General features: G+C 34.2%; 1 protein-coding gene across 2 annotated transcripts in view; it reads right to left on the reverse strand.

Moving 5' to 3' along the window:
- Positions 1 to 17,808, reverse strand: part of LOC149784588 (uncharacterized) — a 115,461-nt gene that overhangs the window by 70,804 nt on the left and 26,849 nt on the right. For both annotated transcript variants that reach the window (XR_016413898.1, XM_089932653.1), the window contains exons 5-6: positions 12,615 to 12,707; positions 5,735 to 5,882 (exon numbers count right to left, since the gene is read on the reverse strand). Coding sequence is in view for 1 of the 2 variants with exons in the window: in XM_089932653.1 (XP_089788779.1) it covers positions 5,735 to 5,882; positions 12,615 to 12,707 (241 nt within the window). In the remaining variant the exon portion in view is untranslated. The remainder of the gene's footprint in view (positions 1 to 5,734; positions 5,883 to 12,614; positions 12,708 to 17,808) is intronic.

Below are 17,808 nucleotides of genomic sequence, written 5' to 3' on the forward strand. Positions count from 1 at the left end.
TTTAAATGTGCGTATTACAGGTAATAAAACAGGGATTTACTGTCTTGAACCTAACTTAGGAGAAAGAAAATGTAATATGGGTTAGTGAAAATGAACAGGGAACATAATTCACTTGATATGTTCAGATTGACAAGAAAGGTTTTTGTGCAATGTTTATCGATCCCAAAAGCCCAATCATGCAGGTGCTTGTATTCGTTTCATGATATTATTCATTACACAATGCTTTAATCTACAGTTATTTTGGATTTTAATAATCTGATAATATATATTTGGGTAAAATAAATACTATACAATGCAAAGTGAAATGTTGGTTAATGTTGGCTTTTGGTGAAGATCATGTCATTATGACTTTCCATTTCAGGAGAGTAGCAATAACAAGATTTTCAGATACACGTACCTGTTGTGGTGCCATATTATACGTCAGACTGGTGCTATTTTCATTTCAGACATCAGACAAACCAGATATTGTAAGAAATCCTTTAGTGAAAACCTCAAGCTGAATGATGATCTATTCAAGAGGAATAGTAATAACAATGTTTTCAAGATGGCTGTCATGGTGGCCATATTTGATGTCAGATCAAAACCAATTTCAACTATGACCAATTAGGCATAATGAAAAGTACCCCATGTTTTGATGACTTTTCTTTTTACATGTAGCCATAATAGCCTTTTCAAAATAGTTGCCATGGCAGCCGTATTGGATGTCCAAGAGGCAGCATTTTCATTTAAGGCCAACTCAATCCACTGGGCGAATGTGTATGAAAAGTTTCATGGTAATTATAAACCATATTTTGGTGTGTATAACACGCAATGGAGTATTACACCTAAGCTTTATTTGACTCAGAATAAGGAGAAACAATGATATCCTACTATATAATGTGCAGGTCATGTAATAAATGTTAAAATCTTGATGACTTCACTATGCATTTATAAAGTAACAAGAGGTGTCCATTTTATATAGTGAATGAAAAAGTGGCAATTTTGAGTGTACAGTGTATCTTTCTGATTAAAGCGATGGCCCTTATATGGGCCATTTTTAGTTTGCCTTGTTGAAGAAATTCAGTCAATTAGATCAAATCCCTCAAATTTCTCACTGCTGTCATCACATTAGAAAAGTGACTGTATGTCTTCCCTCATTGGTTTTCTGCATGATAATATTTCTGGGTGGTCTTCATGCTTAGCATCGTCCTACCATAAGACGTCATCCTCTGTGCCATCCATTTTGCGATGCAGTACTTGTTGAAGGCATGGGTAATGATGCTTGGATCTGGATTGGTCCATGCATCTTTCCACATGGTGTAACTGTGTGTTGGTCTCCAGCATACAGCTCATTCCATTTTGATTGGAGAATGGTTTTCATGAGCTTGCTGATGTTTACATCTCAGGACAGGAGTATCACAATGTCGTACCACCAGAAATTATTCCCACAGTGTTCCAATAGTCTAGCTTATGTCCTTGATGTGGCCTAACGTGTGGCATCAGAAGGCACCCAGAACTAATAAACCTTTTCTGGGGTAACCTCCAGGTCATTTTTCCCATATACTTTTTTGTCCAATCCTTCATTAATGTTATATTAAATCCATCCACCCCATGTCCTAACACTTAACAGTTATTCCCTTTGGTCACACTTCAACCTTCGGAAGAGTGTTCCTCTTGAAAATAAGGGGTGGAAACTTTCCATCATCAGTAGTAAAGGCAAGCATCATGGCAAAACAAGTTTTCTTGTAGCCTGTTGTAGCTATGATGGTGCTAACACTTTTCATGGACAGTGATGTTGGATGGAAGATTAAATGACGTAGGCATCTGGTCAGCACATCATATATTTCTTAACTCAAACTTGGATCTCTTGCACAGTTCAATAATGAATCTCTGGAATTCTAGTATTTTGTTTTCATAATCTTCTGGTAGCTTTAGAGCCATATGAATGCATCGATGAATTGATAAGTTATGCCCTCGCAAAAATGCATAGGCCTGCTGACAGGTCCCTTGAAGTTGTCCATTTTTTTCACTATGCAATTGTTATGGCATGAAAGGGAATCTCTGTCGTGGATACTGAGACTGCTTGTTTTTTTTGTTTTTCTATCCATGACTCATTCACGGTTTCCACTCTATATGACTGCGTAATTTGCAACTGTCCATCTGTCTGCCTTTTTGTTGTAGACATTTTCTTCAGTTTTTATTTCATTCTTCTCCACTTCCTTACATAACTCACTTCCGGCAGCTTAGTTATCATGTGCTTCTGCATGGACAATAATGGTTAACTGTTATTTTGTTGTGGACGAGGTTCTTACATGGCCCATGTTGACTTTGACTCTATTCGTTCAGATTCGTGATTGCACACAAGATGCTGTGTGCAAGTTCTGGACCAGTATTTATACGTATTTGGGTTATCATGACATATCTCAAATGTATTTATGTGTCCTAGATAAAATTTATCAAGACATTGTATTGTAATGATGTCTGAAACAGCAAATAATTAGCCGGCACTAATTTATGCTTTTAAAAACAAAATGCTGAGTCAATGAAACACGCTCACTGTATTGTAACAAAGAAGTATCAAATGTTGTGCATTAAAATGAGATAGAGAGCAAACAACCAAGTTTATTTATGATGACAAGTGTGTGTGTGTTTGGTTTAGATTTTTAACTTAGCTTTAACAATTCTCCAGTCATATAGCTAACATGTCTGCAGTGTGGCAGTTTAAAGTGATGTTTAGCACTTGGGCATCATACCGCAGACATGTAGCATGATGTCTCACCCAGTCACATTATCCTGACCTCAGGCCGACCAGTCTTAACACTAACCTCTTAATGCTGAGCGCCAAGCGAGGCAGCTGGTGTACAATTCTTACAGTCTTTGGTATCACTCGACCGGGGGTTCGAACCCATGACCTTCCGCATCCAGGGCGGACGCTCTAATCACTAGGCCTCCAGAGTGGTCCTGATGACAAGTAAACAAACAACAAATTATCCAGTACGTAGACAAAGCAAAATGTCTCCCGGTATGTTTAGCATATCAAAGCTTTAGCTGCCCATTTCCTTGAAAGAAGTGGTCGAGTGTATACAGCGCTGTCCAAAGTTAAAAACACCACGCTGTCAATTAAATATTGCTCATACTGTTGTAACAAAGAACCAAGCTTATTTTCAGAAGTAAAGACAATAAATTCCAAATTTACATATATGCATTGTAACTTTGTTTAACCTATCAAGACAATAAACTGCAAAGTTACATAGATGCATTGTAACTTTGTTTAACATATCAAAGCTTAACCGTAACTGATTACCATAAACGGACCAAAATGAGTCACTGAAGTCTACATCATTGTATATCCTCAAAGATGTATCAAATACTAAGATATGAGATGATAAATAAATCTAAGAAACAAGTTTGTTTTACAAAGAAATGTGTTTCCAACTTTGCTACTGTAGAAGATTAACAGTAATACAAAGATAGGTCCCCCAAATGTGCCTCTGAATAAAATATTAACAAATTGAATTCAAAATATTATATATGTATTTCAATTCAACTAAGTCCGACTGCAGGAAAAACGTATTTCACTCACATTTATGGAAAAATCAACATTAACTGGTATTAAAGTAATAATCATATTTGTTCCATTACAATGTGGTACTTTGTAAAGGTTTAGAAATAACAGGTTACCAGTCATTATGTACATGTATTTTCAGTCGCGGAACAGAATAAAATGATACACAGTGATGTGAACTGAAACAAGTTTGTTAACAAATACAATACAAGAACAAGATTATCAATTTTTAAGCATTATTTGCTTCTTAACAAGACACAGTACTAGTAAACAGGTTAGTTACAATGCAATGCGCAACATATTTAAGATATCACAAATCTGGTTTTCTTCTTTAAGTTCTTGTATGAAACGCACATCTCTAACTGAAAATAAGAGAATTAGGCGAAGAAGTCTGTACTAGACACAATTAAATATGGTAAACAGATTATGGAGAAGCAGGGATGACGCACGTGTGCTAAAGGACTGATGGACGACAGACAATGGACAACAGATGACAGATATTGACTTACGTTATTCTGGTCTATCCCCCCACAAAGTTAACAAGAAGACAAAACACTTCCTTTCCAGGATGGCTTTATAAAGGAAATACAAATCAAGTGGAAGAAAACTGACATGGCGTTACCTGAACAGTCACTGTGCAACAAGACAAGCCTAACAACTAAACTCTATTACTTTCATTACCATGAAACTTGTATGTACCAAGTATGACTAATAACAACCATTAAACTTGTATGTACCAAGTGTGACTAGTAAAAACCACTTAACCTGTATGCACCAAATATGACTCATAACAAACCCCAAAATTGTATATACCATGTTTTACTAAAAACAACTACTAAACATGTATGTAAAAGTGACCAATAATTACCACTAAATTTATATGTACAAAGTGTGACTCATAACAACCACTAAACCTGTACGTACCAAGTGATTAATAATGACAACTAAACGTATGTGTACAGAATGTGACCAATGACAACAAATCAAATTGTATGTACCAGATATGACTAATACGAACCACTACACTTGTATGTACCAAGCGTGACTAATAACAACAACTTGTATGCACCAAATGTGACTCATAGCAACTACTAAACCTGAATGTACCATGTGTATCTAATAACAACCAATAAACATGTATGTAACAACTGAGTAATAATGACCACTAAATTTATATGTACAAAGTGTCACTAATAACAACCACTCAACGTGTAAGTACCAAATGTGACTATTAATGACCACTAAACTTGCATGCACCAAGTGTGACTAATAACAACTAAACATGTACGTACCAAGTGTGAGTAATAATGACCACTATATATATATATATATATATATATATATATATATATATATATATATATATATATATATATATATATATATATATATATATATATATATATATATATTAACACAAAGGTGTGACTAAGAATAAAACCTAATATTCTTAATGACACATTACAAAACAAAACATTGACAAATAAAGATGCAGTGAAAAAAAGGCATGTACGAGTACATACAGAAAACGATAAAAGAAAGAAACTCCTCAGCACCTAGCATATGTGTGCCCTGATGGAAGAATGTTACTGATCATAATAATTTTGCTACTCAATAGTGCAAATCTCTACTTCTATATTCACCTGCACTAAAGGAATTCCTGCCTTAAAGGCACTTGTTAGGGGCTACGAAAAAAGAATTATTGTAAATGTTACAGCTATATTAAGCAACCATTTCCAATACACAACCATGTTTTAGCAATCCACTTAATTATTGTACAGTAGAAATATTACAAACATAATTATGTGGACAATACATTTGTATTAATTGGGCATATGCCTTAAACAGCCACACTGTATTAGAACTTTGCTGTGCAATTTACATCTGCATTAAGTGATAACCCAACTTAAACAACCGTAAAATAGAAAACCAAAATATTGTAGAAATCACACCACTATTAATTGATTACCTGCCTTTAAGAGTCACTTCATATGGTTCTCTAAACTGGATCATTGAAGAAATTACCAAGTGTTAACCAACTACAAGTTTGAAGATGCTGTTTGCATCAAGTTTGATTAGAATAAATGCCATAATCAATTTAATCAGAGGATAATACGTGATCAGTGGAAAGATGCATCTCTCATACCGTAAATAATTATTCATGAATTTGAATGCATCCCCTCGACCTACCTGCCATGCTTCTGACATGGGTCACCTCTCCTATCCCTTCCGTTTTCATTGGTTGAATAGGAGTAGATGTGGTTGGCTGGATGCATTCTACTACTTCAGATGGCTTGATCTGTGTCTCAGACTCTTTACCTTTTGCTGGTGATAATTTCTAGATTCAAGAAGAAATTAAACAAGACTGGATAAACTCCATTGTAGAAAGTATGTACAAATTCCAAAACTTAGTATAATATGCATATTGAGCATTTCTAGCTAGCTTGCGGTCATGCACTTTTGAAACACTAGTTGTATTCAAACATTGGAATTGCATGTGCTGCTTCAGTATTGGGTCTTTCGATTTTCAACATTTTTTGTAATTAATTAATATATAATGTTCCTGGTACAAGAAATAGTTGACTGGTTGTCCTACTCAGCAAGAGGAACGAGCCGTCTCAGTAAGAAAACAGAATCACTGTTTAGTGAGATATGGTAATGCAACATAAATTAATCATGGTAAACATAATTATGTAACATACAAAAATCATTGTAAATATAGATATTGTTATTACAAATTCAAATTGGAAAGATATTATATAGATTTACCATAATCGCAACACAGAAATTGTTCTGATCTGCTTGCAAAGACCAATGGCATAGTTGGGAGAGGGGAGAATGGAGGGGGACACAAATAATTTTAATAAAAGAAATTCTCACCTGCTACTAATGAATTACATTGTATTAATTATTCAAAGTCTAGTCCTTAATCCATGGACATAATTCCCTCTTGTAGGTACTAATTGGAGGTCAAGAATCATATCGAACTTCTCACCATTTGATCAATGTTAAACTATAATGTAGGCATTAATACCTTTGGGCCCATTTGTAACAGCCCCACATGTATCAAATCCAGGTTAGCATCATTTCACCTTTGATCAAAGAGGATATTTATGCTTTTCGGCCCCAATGAACATACCCGACAAGAATTAACTCTAACTTGTCAATATTTCACCTAATATCAAAAATACATCAAAGTGAGGACATATATGATTCGGGATCCAATTTGACTATGAGTGGCCGAGTGGTTTAAAGCGCTCACAGCTACAGATCACTGTCATCTCACCTTTGCCTATATGGGTACGTGAGAAAGCCTATCTTGTTGTTGTTGTTGTTGTTGTGGGGTTTAACGCCATTTTCAGCATACGATTGGCTACGCATGGAGGTCAGTATTAATGGTGGAGGAAGAACCCTAGAAAACCCCGGGAAGAACCACCAACCCACCAGAAGCTACTGGCAAGAAATCTCTCATACCCACTGTGGCCGAATCCTAGACTTGAACCCTAGCAGAAGCATATCTTGTGCTGAAAAATGGCACTAAACCCAATAACAACAACAACAATTTGACCACCCCCACAAGAAGGAACTCTAGTTTCGCATCATTTCACCTTCAATCAATATTACACAAAAATGATGACATCTATGATTTGGGGTCTAATCGTATAAGCCCCACAATAATCAACTCCAATTTCTCATCATTTCATGTTTGATCAATGTTACACCACATGGAAATTTATGCTTTGGGCTCAAGTGTACCAGCCAACCATCTGTCCAACCATCCCGTATTCTGCAGTAAAACATTCTACTGACTACATTTTTACTTGACAGTTCATCCCACCTGGTTAGCAAATGCAACAATGAACTGAACGAATGTAATGAATTACTATTAGTTAACGTTCGTTTTGTTTTCTGTGGTGGAGGGGAGGTAAACTAATTTAATTATATAATACTTACAAGACTGTATTGCACTATTCCCTCCTCCCTCTTTGCTATGATGTAATTTAGTCTCAGTCCAGTATAAATAATGATTTTCTTCTGAATTTTTCAAGTACACTAATGTATCAGATTGGAATCATGCTGTTTCTCTTTATTTATTACACAACTCTAATGCATATAATGGCACTACAAGAGTTGGTATGGTGGTTTCAAATCATGTCCATAAAAAGAAAATTCTACGTAAAATGGCTAATAAATATCAATAACATACACAGGATATATATTTAGCATAATGTACTTGAAAAGGCAATATAAATAAACATATATATTATCTTGGTCAAAAAAGTATTCTTGAGCCTGCATCCAAAACATCTTTAGAAACATCTGTATATAAAGAGATACCCTAAAACTCATCAAATCCAAATCCTCAGCATATGAATATTAACCTCTAATTTGAATTTAGTCCCAAATAATCTGCTCTAAAAATCAAAACAAGTTTTTGGATCCAAATTTCAATTTAACAACATCCCACACCTCCAACCGCAACAAATGCGTTTTCACTGCTAATTTCCATGAAACAATAATATAAATAGTCAAGAATTAGTCTATGGTTATACATTAAGTAAAAAACACACCTGATAATTAGTCAATGGTTATGCATTAAGCAAAATATACATCTGATACTAATATGCGCATGGCGTATGCTACTCTGGGCATGATATGAGCTTACAAAAGCCCAATATGAAGTCATTATATATTAAAACAGGAAATGTTTATCTGTAAACCGTTGATAATTAAATGCCATTGTGTTTAAAAAAAAACATGTTCATACATGATAAAAAACAACAATTTTTTTAGGAAACCATCTGGATGGACTGTCGTAACTTGGTCTGCAGCCTCATTTTGATACTTTACTATCAGACACTGACAAAACAATATTCAGCGTTCGGAAAATGTTAATTATATGTTAAAGAAGCAAGCAGATTTCTCAATTGTTTACACTCTTATACAAGCACAGATATAATGTTCAGTAAATTTTCATTCATGCTAATTAAACAGATTTCTCAACAGACTGCACTCTAAACAGAGCAGTGCTTTATTTCCCAATGACATCTTTGGCTAGGGGACACTGGGTGGCCAAGTGGTCTTAAGTGCTTGCCTTTAATGACCTCTGCCATCTCACCTGTCCATGTGGGATTCAGTCTCTGGTTCAGCTACTAGGTATGTGACAAACCTTGACAGTAGCTTCCCATGGGTCGGTGGTTCTCACTGGGGTTTTCTACATGCACTGGTTATAGAGGCTGTCTTGTACAGCCTATCTTATACTAAGGAATTTTGTTAAATCTCAAAACAGCAGTGTCTCTTGTAACATAAGCGCTTTCCATATCTTACACACGCACACACAAATATTATCTTGTTTTCTCTCAAATCAAGTGTAAAATCTTGGACTTCTGGTTTCATTATGCAAATAATCTGACATAAGTCGCGTAAGTACTCTACCTTTTCACCAAATATGGCTTAATTTTCTCTTTCCTTCATGCCATTTTAGATGGCAATTTTTTTATATACTATATATGTGGAATATTTCTGAAACTGCTATTGATTATTGTATTGCAAGCAAAGTTGTTTATTTCGTTCTTAACTGCTGCATGTGCAGAGCGGGCACCTGTGTGCATCTACCAACAAACAGGCAGTAAAATAAATGAATTAATGGCTAATTCTACCTCTTCTCTATCCCTATTAGTTTTTGCAAAAGAAGAACACTTGAAATGCGAAAACGTTTCAGATATTGGTAAAGGTATTGTTACAGCATATCAGTATTTGTTGGCTGATATAGCAGCAGTGTCTAACTCTGATACTGACATCAGACCTTCAAACATATCTGACAAGTTCAAATACTGACATCAAGCCATCCTATGTATCTGACAAGCTCTAATATTTACATAAACCTTCAAACATATCTGACAAGCTCTAGTATTGCCATCAAACCATCCGATGTATCTGAAAAGCTCCAATGGTGACATAAGTCTGTCAAACGTATCTGACAAGCTCTAATACTGACATCAGTTTCAAAATCTGATCATTTTACTGTTTCCATCTTCTTTAAATTTAGTGAAACAATAAGAGGATGAGGTACAAGGAAATTTAATAAAGCCTTTTGAGTGACCCCAAATTTGTAAATATCATTACAAACTGTTTATGTGCTAGTATTGGTCAAAGTAAGATGAATAACAATCAGTCTTTCAAGATAAATATCATTTGGTTTTAGTAAACTTTGAAACTAGTGATATGTGGTAAAACTCTTATTCCTTTTTTAAAGAAAAACAACAAAAGTATCAGCCAAAGAAATTGAGACTGACTATAAATTAAAACGTCTATATGATGAAAATCCTGAAGATGATGTCCATGAGAATGGCACATTAGAAGCAAATCTGAAAATTCTCCTGGAAGACAAAGTTAAAGGCATCATCTTAACACCAAAAGCAAGATGGTAAGTTCGGGGGTGGGGAGATAAGCTCTAAATTATTTTGTAACTCTGTGAAAAGACATTAATGTGAATAACTGATATTGATGCGTATCCTTGATGATGGAAGCGAAATAATAGATCAGAATAACATTTTAATTGAAAAGAAAACCTTTATTCCACCAGAAATCCCAAAGTCAAAAACTCTCATCTAAATACATTATTTGACTCCACAAGTCCCTTAACAGGGTTCTCAATAGATTTCAAAACTGAAGAGTTGGTTGACCCTTGACTCCAAAATCTCAAGAGTCAAAATTAAAATTTCAAGAGTCGAAAGTCAGATCTTGAATATTATATATTACTCAGATATCGAGGAGGTCCAACACAGTATTATCAGTTCACGTTTCCTCATTCTTCAATTATTTAACAAATTTCGGAGCTTGACTCTTCTCCTTCTCCTCATAGCTGACATTATTTTTCTGCTTGTTTTGGTGTCTTTTATCTTTCTGCTTGTTTTGGAGTCTGAGGTTCAGAAATTTATTGCCAGCAGGTCGTTTACGAGGCTAGGACAGAACAAATATACTTCCTTTTGCCGTTGTGATTTTGAGGTTCAGAGGTATGTATTGAATGTTCTGTCCGTTTACTTTATTCTGAATGATCCAGTAATTCCAATACTCAAGGTTTTACATGTTTTGCCGATTGAAGCAAATTAATCGCCAATTAAACAATCCTATGCTCAAAACAGGCTTCGCGAGAATCCATATATTCCTGTTTTGTCTAACTGATTATATTTTAAAGTGCAATCAAACAAATGCTGATATTTTATCAGAAATTAATCCAGTGAAATAATAAATGATTAAGGCAATTTTAACATTCCGCCAAATGAAGCAAATTAATTGCCAATAAAATTATTAACGTTAGTCCACACCTTGACAACCGACTTCGCGAGCCGCCATATACTCCAGGTCTTACCAGTTAATTATAATTTGACGTCCATTATATCATTTCTGATATGTGATCATAGGACAGAACATTTTTGTCATAATTATTTCCTCTTTCTCTAGCATTAACGTCTAGCGTAATTTCAAAAAAATTCAACCCAATTCATTTGCACCTAAGCATTAGCTCTGCCCAGTTCAAATATATCGTACATTGGTGCTATATTTTGGACAATCAAGGTGTAAACTGTTGTCGAACAGATGACAATGGGCCATTCTAGGTTAGAAACCTAAATTATACATGTGAAAACAATTACACAAATGCAAGGGGTTACCACGCTTTCCTTAAGAAGGAAAATCAAACTTTAATCTAAAATATTGGCAACCCATTTCTCTTTTGAATGTTCATCATCAAATATTGCTTCCAGAATAAACAAGGCTTTAACACAGATCATATATGTGAAACACCAGTTTTCTTGAAGGGTCAATATAATGGTGACTGTATATACCTTATGGCTTATTTCACTGAGAATTACAGCGTAAGATGATATACCAGCACTTTTAGTTCCTCTTGATATTGAAAATGCTTTTGATTCAATAGAATGGTCCTTTATATATTTTTAAGGACTTTTTCTGTATTGTTCCCTCTATCCCGAAACGGTTTCAAACCTTTTATCATGATACATCAAGCTAAATAATGGACACTGTTCTCAGTTTTTCCCTAGATATAATGGGGTCAGGCAGGGTGACCCCCTTTCCCCATATATATATATTCATATTAACTCTAGAATTATCAACTGCTGCTCTAGAAAATAATCACGATATAAATGGTATAACAATAACAACTATGAATATCTAACAAGTCAATATGCAGATGATTCAATTCTCTTATAGCACAGGTCATATGGGTCATGTATGCACATTTACTCATTTTAAATTAGATATAAACTATTCTTTTAAAATTTAACACTAAATTTCTTTAACCAAAGTCTATTCAGTTCTGAGTACTGAATGCTCTGTACCTTAACTGTAAACAAGAAACTTCGAGACGAAAATTATCTAACGCTATGGACTTTTACAATGGTGACCGTGTACTAAACTTGGGTGAAAATAAGAGTGCGTCCATTAGAATCGTCTGTCGGTGGTAGTATGAATTTGTTTATCAATATGTGTAGCTTTCATTGTCACATCACAGTGCGCAACATTCAGTCCAAGTATACGTGATCACATATTGTGGTTCATTTCATCCAAAAACTGCTTGCGTGCTTTAAGATTGATTTTGCCATATGCACCTCTCGGGGTGTCCGAATAATGATCTTCCTAAGGAATATGGATGTATACGAATCCAAATGAAATGAACACTTGTCACTTAAAGATATATAGAATCAAGGTCTCAAAAATGACACCCATTACTGAAACAGTATTGAATGCCAACATGATCCGTGTGACTTGTATTATAACTGATGACTACCTCTGCATCAACACTGATTTAGATATTCTATACAGCTTATGCTGCTGGTCTGGAATGGGGTGAACTATGGCAAAACCCAGGTCATGTGGCTTGGTGCAAAATGGGGTTATGGTGAACAATTAAGACAAAAGCAAAACATATTACTTCGAATAAGTTTGGTTGTTTACACTTCTTAGAATTAAACTTGATTTGAGCAAAAGCAATACTTCGTTTATTTAGTACATTATACAAATAAAATTGAATCAATTAAAAGTTACTCACTAACTGATCTGTTGGGAATATGTCGTCTGTATTATGGTACTTCCTTATCGTCCAAGGGAAATAATGCTTCTTATTCAGTCTTTTTACAGCTTCCTTTGGAATGGAAAAAAGGTTAAAGGAATTAAAAGGAACATTCTAGTCAATGACTATCAAGATGGTGGGAAGAAGTTGCCACACATTCAGTCTTTTGATGATGCACTTATGAATACGTACATACAAAAATCGACCCACTCAATCATTCACAGTGAAAATTTATCATAGGCAAAAGTTTCTTTATAAGGAACAAAGAACTCCACATTGTTTTACAGAAGTTTAATAGTTATTGGAAAGATGTGATTTTTGCATGGTTGTAATTGGATAACTATCTCAACACAACACTTGAACAAATTGCATCAATGCTACTCTAATATAATAGATGTATCAATAACAATAGTAATAAAAAATTCTTTCTGAAGACTGTGTGTGAAAAGTTAATGTTCTTTTTTAACGACATCATTAAGGAAGATGGCATGTACCTTGCATGAAACAAGCACATGGACAAATTTAATATCAATATTACTTTTGTAGAGTTGATGCAATAAGAGGAACTTGGAAAAAACACTATTATAAATACCATGTAACAGGAATCACCACTAGATGAAAATATAAATTACCTCAAGATTCAGGACAAAACTGCAAATTACTCATTTCATATATTATACAGTATACGAGGAAAAGCTAATGACTTCCAGTTCAAATCGAAACTAATTGGAACTTTTTTAAATCAGAATTACTCGCATGAAGATTGGGAATCAATATTTTTCCTTCCCTTCTCTACTATTAATGATATAGTACTTTAGTGTTTTCAATACAAAGTTCTCCATATAATTATATATTAATAGAAGACTATTTAAAATGAAAATTTCTGAATCATCATTATGTACATTTTGTAGCTGAATAGAATATATATGGGATGTCATTTTGTGAAAACAGTACTGATAAATTTTAGGACACTTCTTAGAGACATATATCTTACTAAGTTAGATTTAACAAAAGACACAACACAATTAAAAATTAAAAATTCACCAGTCTTGGATATCATTAATGTATGTTTAATTCGGAACAAAAGTACATGTATACTTGAAGAATTAAAAATGCGTTCGAAGTTGTGTGGATTGCATTGAACATAACAAACCTTATAAACATATGGAATTATATTCTGCATACTTGTATTCTTCTGCAAGGCAGAATTAATCAAGGTTCAATCAGAATTCTGAATGATAAATTCAAAGACTTTTCCAAAACTTTCAAAGACCACAAACATAGATTTCCAAGATATATTTATGCTAATATTTTGCATTCAAGTTATGTTATACGAGAAAACAATGAATGCAAAATATTACAATATTGCTTAAGGATGAAATGAAACAACGGGTCATCAAAAAAGAAAGAAACCCGGAAATCTTGACTACATCCGAATCTAACAACCTTGGACAATTGTATTTGTGATTATGGAAAGAAATTAAAATGTTTGGGTTTATTTCAATTTTCAAAGACTTTTAAAGACCTTAGGGTCATCTGCTTGATTTTCCCAAACATTCAAGGTCTTTAAAAAGACTAGGTCATGTTTCCCAAACTGTCAAAGACCTTCAAAGACCATATGAACCCTGTAAAAAGGAGGACGGTGGAAAAGGAATAACACAGCACAGCTATTCTGTAATTAGTTATGTAAGAAACATGTGTATGCAGGCATGTATGTGTGCAATGCATATGTGTATGCAGGTATGTATGTTTGTGTGTAATACATATGTGTATGCAGGTATATATGTGTGGAATGCATATGTCTGCTTATATATATATATACATTATAAATATTAAAATTAAAAATAGGCAATTATTTATGTGTTTCACGTTTGCCTGCCAGCGATTACGTCAGTCAGGAACAAAGGAATGGGTTAGCGCCATGAGTATGTTGACCCTGCACTGTTGTGGCGATTCGCGTTTGTACAAGAGCCGCTCCGTTAAGTGTCAAAACTCACATGCAGACGTTAGAAGCTTTGTGCTCGAACAAAGGAACCTCGATGCTGTTGTAAATCTCCCCGTGTTCACAGATGGCCTGAGGCTCGTCTGTTAAATTGGACCGACTGGGTAGAATTGATATCCAATCAGAACTGAGGAAGGGTGGGGCCATCAATTCGAACCAGAATTTAACAGTCATTTGGGCTGGGAACGAATTAGTCATTATCAAGCATCGTGCTGATAAGTTGTAACAATAACTCCAGGAGCCACTCGTGATTTGGCATGAAAAACCTTGGTACATTCAAGGACAGAAAGCTTCGTAAAGGTCAGTGAGTTATTTGCTCGATTGTTGCAGAATGTTAGGGCATTGTAATTGTAATTATGTGCAGTATGTATATTTACTTACTAGAATTGTTAGTACGTAGAATTACCTTTGAATTGTTTACTTTACATGCGTACTTGAGAAACGAGCTATGATTATGGAGATTGCTCGCTCGTCAGAATTAATATTGTAATTCGCTATTTAGTTACTTCATGGTTAACTAGTGTATTTATTCATGTGATTTTCTTGATTTTGCAACTGTTGAATTGAATTGTAACTTTAGAAATGGTTGCAGTGTGTAAAATTAAATAATACGGATATTTTAATATTTGTGTACACTTGTGGGAGTGTAATGTACAGAAATGCGTCGGATTGTTATGATATTGCTGAGAATAATGAGATTAAGAATATATATATATATATATATATATATATATATATATATATATATATATATATATATATATATATATATATACATATATATATATATATACATATATATATATATATATATATATATATATATATATATATATATATATATATATATATATATATATATATATATATATTGATGTGACACAATTTAGTGATTTCTGTATAAGTAGGATACCGCTCATATTTTTCGACGTGCACGAATTCGTGACCATAGATGTAGATATCCTTGATCTGATGATATATTTGTATGCATTATAATATGAAAATCAACAATATTTTAATTTATAAAATGGATTGTACATAATTTGACCAAATTTTTTTCTTTCTTAAGTCTTTAAATATTAATGTGATTTTGGTTGTAAAAATTATTTGGTGTCTTCAAATATAGGTTGGGTATTCATGATGATGTGCTTGTTGATATATTTATAAGGCCTTTTTTCGTCAAGTTTGTGATACCCTCATTAATCAAAAACGTGTCAAAGCTGAATACTAAATATAGTCCCAAGGACTTTCACTTGTAAGCTGTTTAAAATTTTATACAATACTAACCTTAAAAATTCTTCATCCTGCATTTAGAAAATATTTGAAAACCAATACATATAACGAATTATATACAACAGCATGGTCAATGCCTCACAATTACGGTAGTCCGAGGTCAGAGACTGATTATGTGTAGCTGCTGACCTGACATATGTGAGAAGCACTAGCCCATCAGACCATTAATATTTCTCATTTGTTCATGGAAATGGAAGCAAATGTGCTTTTAAATCCTTACAACATCTGAAATGAGTCATACAACTGCACTTAGTGGGAGACTGGTGGCTTAAAACATTGCTGAATCTCTGCAAATTTAGCATGCAATACACCGATCACCAGTCCATGCTTGATCATCATCAAACATGTGTCTTACCATGTTTTAAATCCTTCAAGTTAATTTAAGCATATAATTGCCGGTACAAAACATTAAACAAGCATAGTGAATTCGTTTGCTACAGGAAGTGTTACAGTGAAAGGCTTCAAAGATCCAGGGTCCTAAAAAGGATGAACAATGTAATAAATCAACGAATTTGGACTTTTCCTGGATCAAAATACTTGGCAATCAGCTGAGTATGATGAAAAGAGGTTTTATTGTTTTGTTCAGCATGTACAACATACAGAGTCAGTCATTCATACATATACATTATTCAAAGGCATGTCCAACTGTATAACTGACTTTTTTATAGCACCTGACACAAAGGAAGCGCATATTACTTGCACCAGAGAGGTTATTGTTTGCAAATAAAACTTACCCCTCTCAGTCATCAAGATGATGACTGACTGCACATTTACAAAGCTGAGTACCCAACCATTTATTTAAGACCAGAAATGTCAAGATATATAAAATGGATGGGAAAGATCAGAAGAAACTAGACCATCGGTCAAGTGGATTGCTCCTTTTGGTGTCACTAACTGTATATTAATTGACTTGAAATAAATTGTGTTATTTTCCGATCTGTTTCACTGTGTTATATTGTATCTGTAGGTTTTTTCATATTTTATCTGATGCTGAAAACTTTTTGATATAAGTTTAATATGACTGCAGCAATGAAATTCTGTGACAATCCACCAAAAAAAAAAAAAGAATGATTATGTGATTTGAAAATTTTAAATGTTAAGCTTAGTAACATATTTATATGATTGAAAATGCAACAAGGTAGTTGTCTCAATTTGGAGTTTTCATCAAGTTTTTCATACCTTTTGTTTATGTTAACGCACTGTCTGGTGTAAATATTTATATATCAGATTCAGCTGTTAGACCAATCCTTGGCTTATGCAGACGTGGGTCCTACTGTTCCTGGACCAGTGGGCCAAAAATGAAATTTTCAGGCCCTAGTAATGTAACACAAATGATGAAGTCATCCTATATTTCATGTCTTTGCAAATATACCATTCATAAGTGTCAAGGCTACACAAGCAGATATAAAGAATCATATGATAGCACCATTATCCATTTCATACTGCTACTGTATGCTGTTTTCTTTTGCGGGGATTGGGATGTGCAAGCGAATTTTAATGCTGTCATACTTACTTGTCACTATTTAGTTGCTTGCCTTTCCAAGACAGAAACTGCTCTTGTCCGTATAATAAGACATATTCAGTCTCTCTCCCACATTAACAGCCAAAGCACATTAGCCATCTTCTTTCTTAGGAACAGACTACTCGTGGGAATATGATTGGAATGGATTTTATCAGTAATACATTATTTGTTGCTACTTCATTGCTGTATTTCACAATATGGTGTGATGTGGATGGACTCAACACCTGGCATTACAATATATATTCACCCGTATGGTATGAATTTACACTACATAAGTTTGTATCTGCCTGGGCCATTCTTTGTGCCATCAGTATTGGCCCTAACGGATATATGCCTTTGCTCTGGTGTACCAAAGA

This window comes from Sinohyriopsis cumingii, chromosome 14 (assembly GCF_028554795.1).
Source record: "Sinohyriopsis cumingii isolate HCF-2022 chromosome 14, ASM2855479v2, whole genome shotgun sequence".
Lineage (NCBI taxonomy): Eukaryota > Metazoa > Mollusca > Bivalvia > Unionida > Unionidae > Sinohyriopsis > Sinohyriopsis cumingii.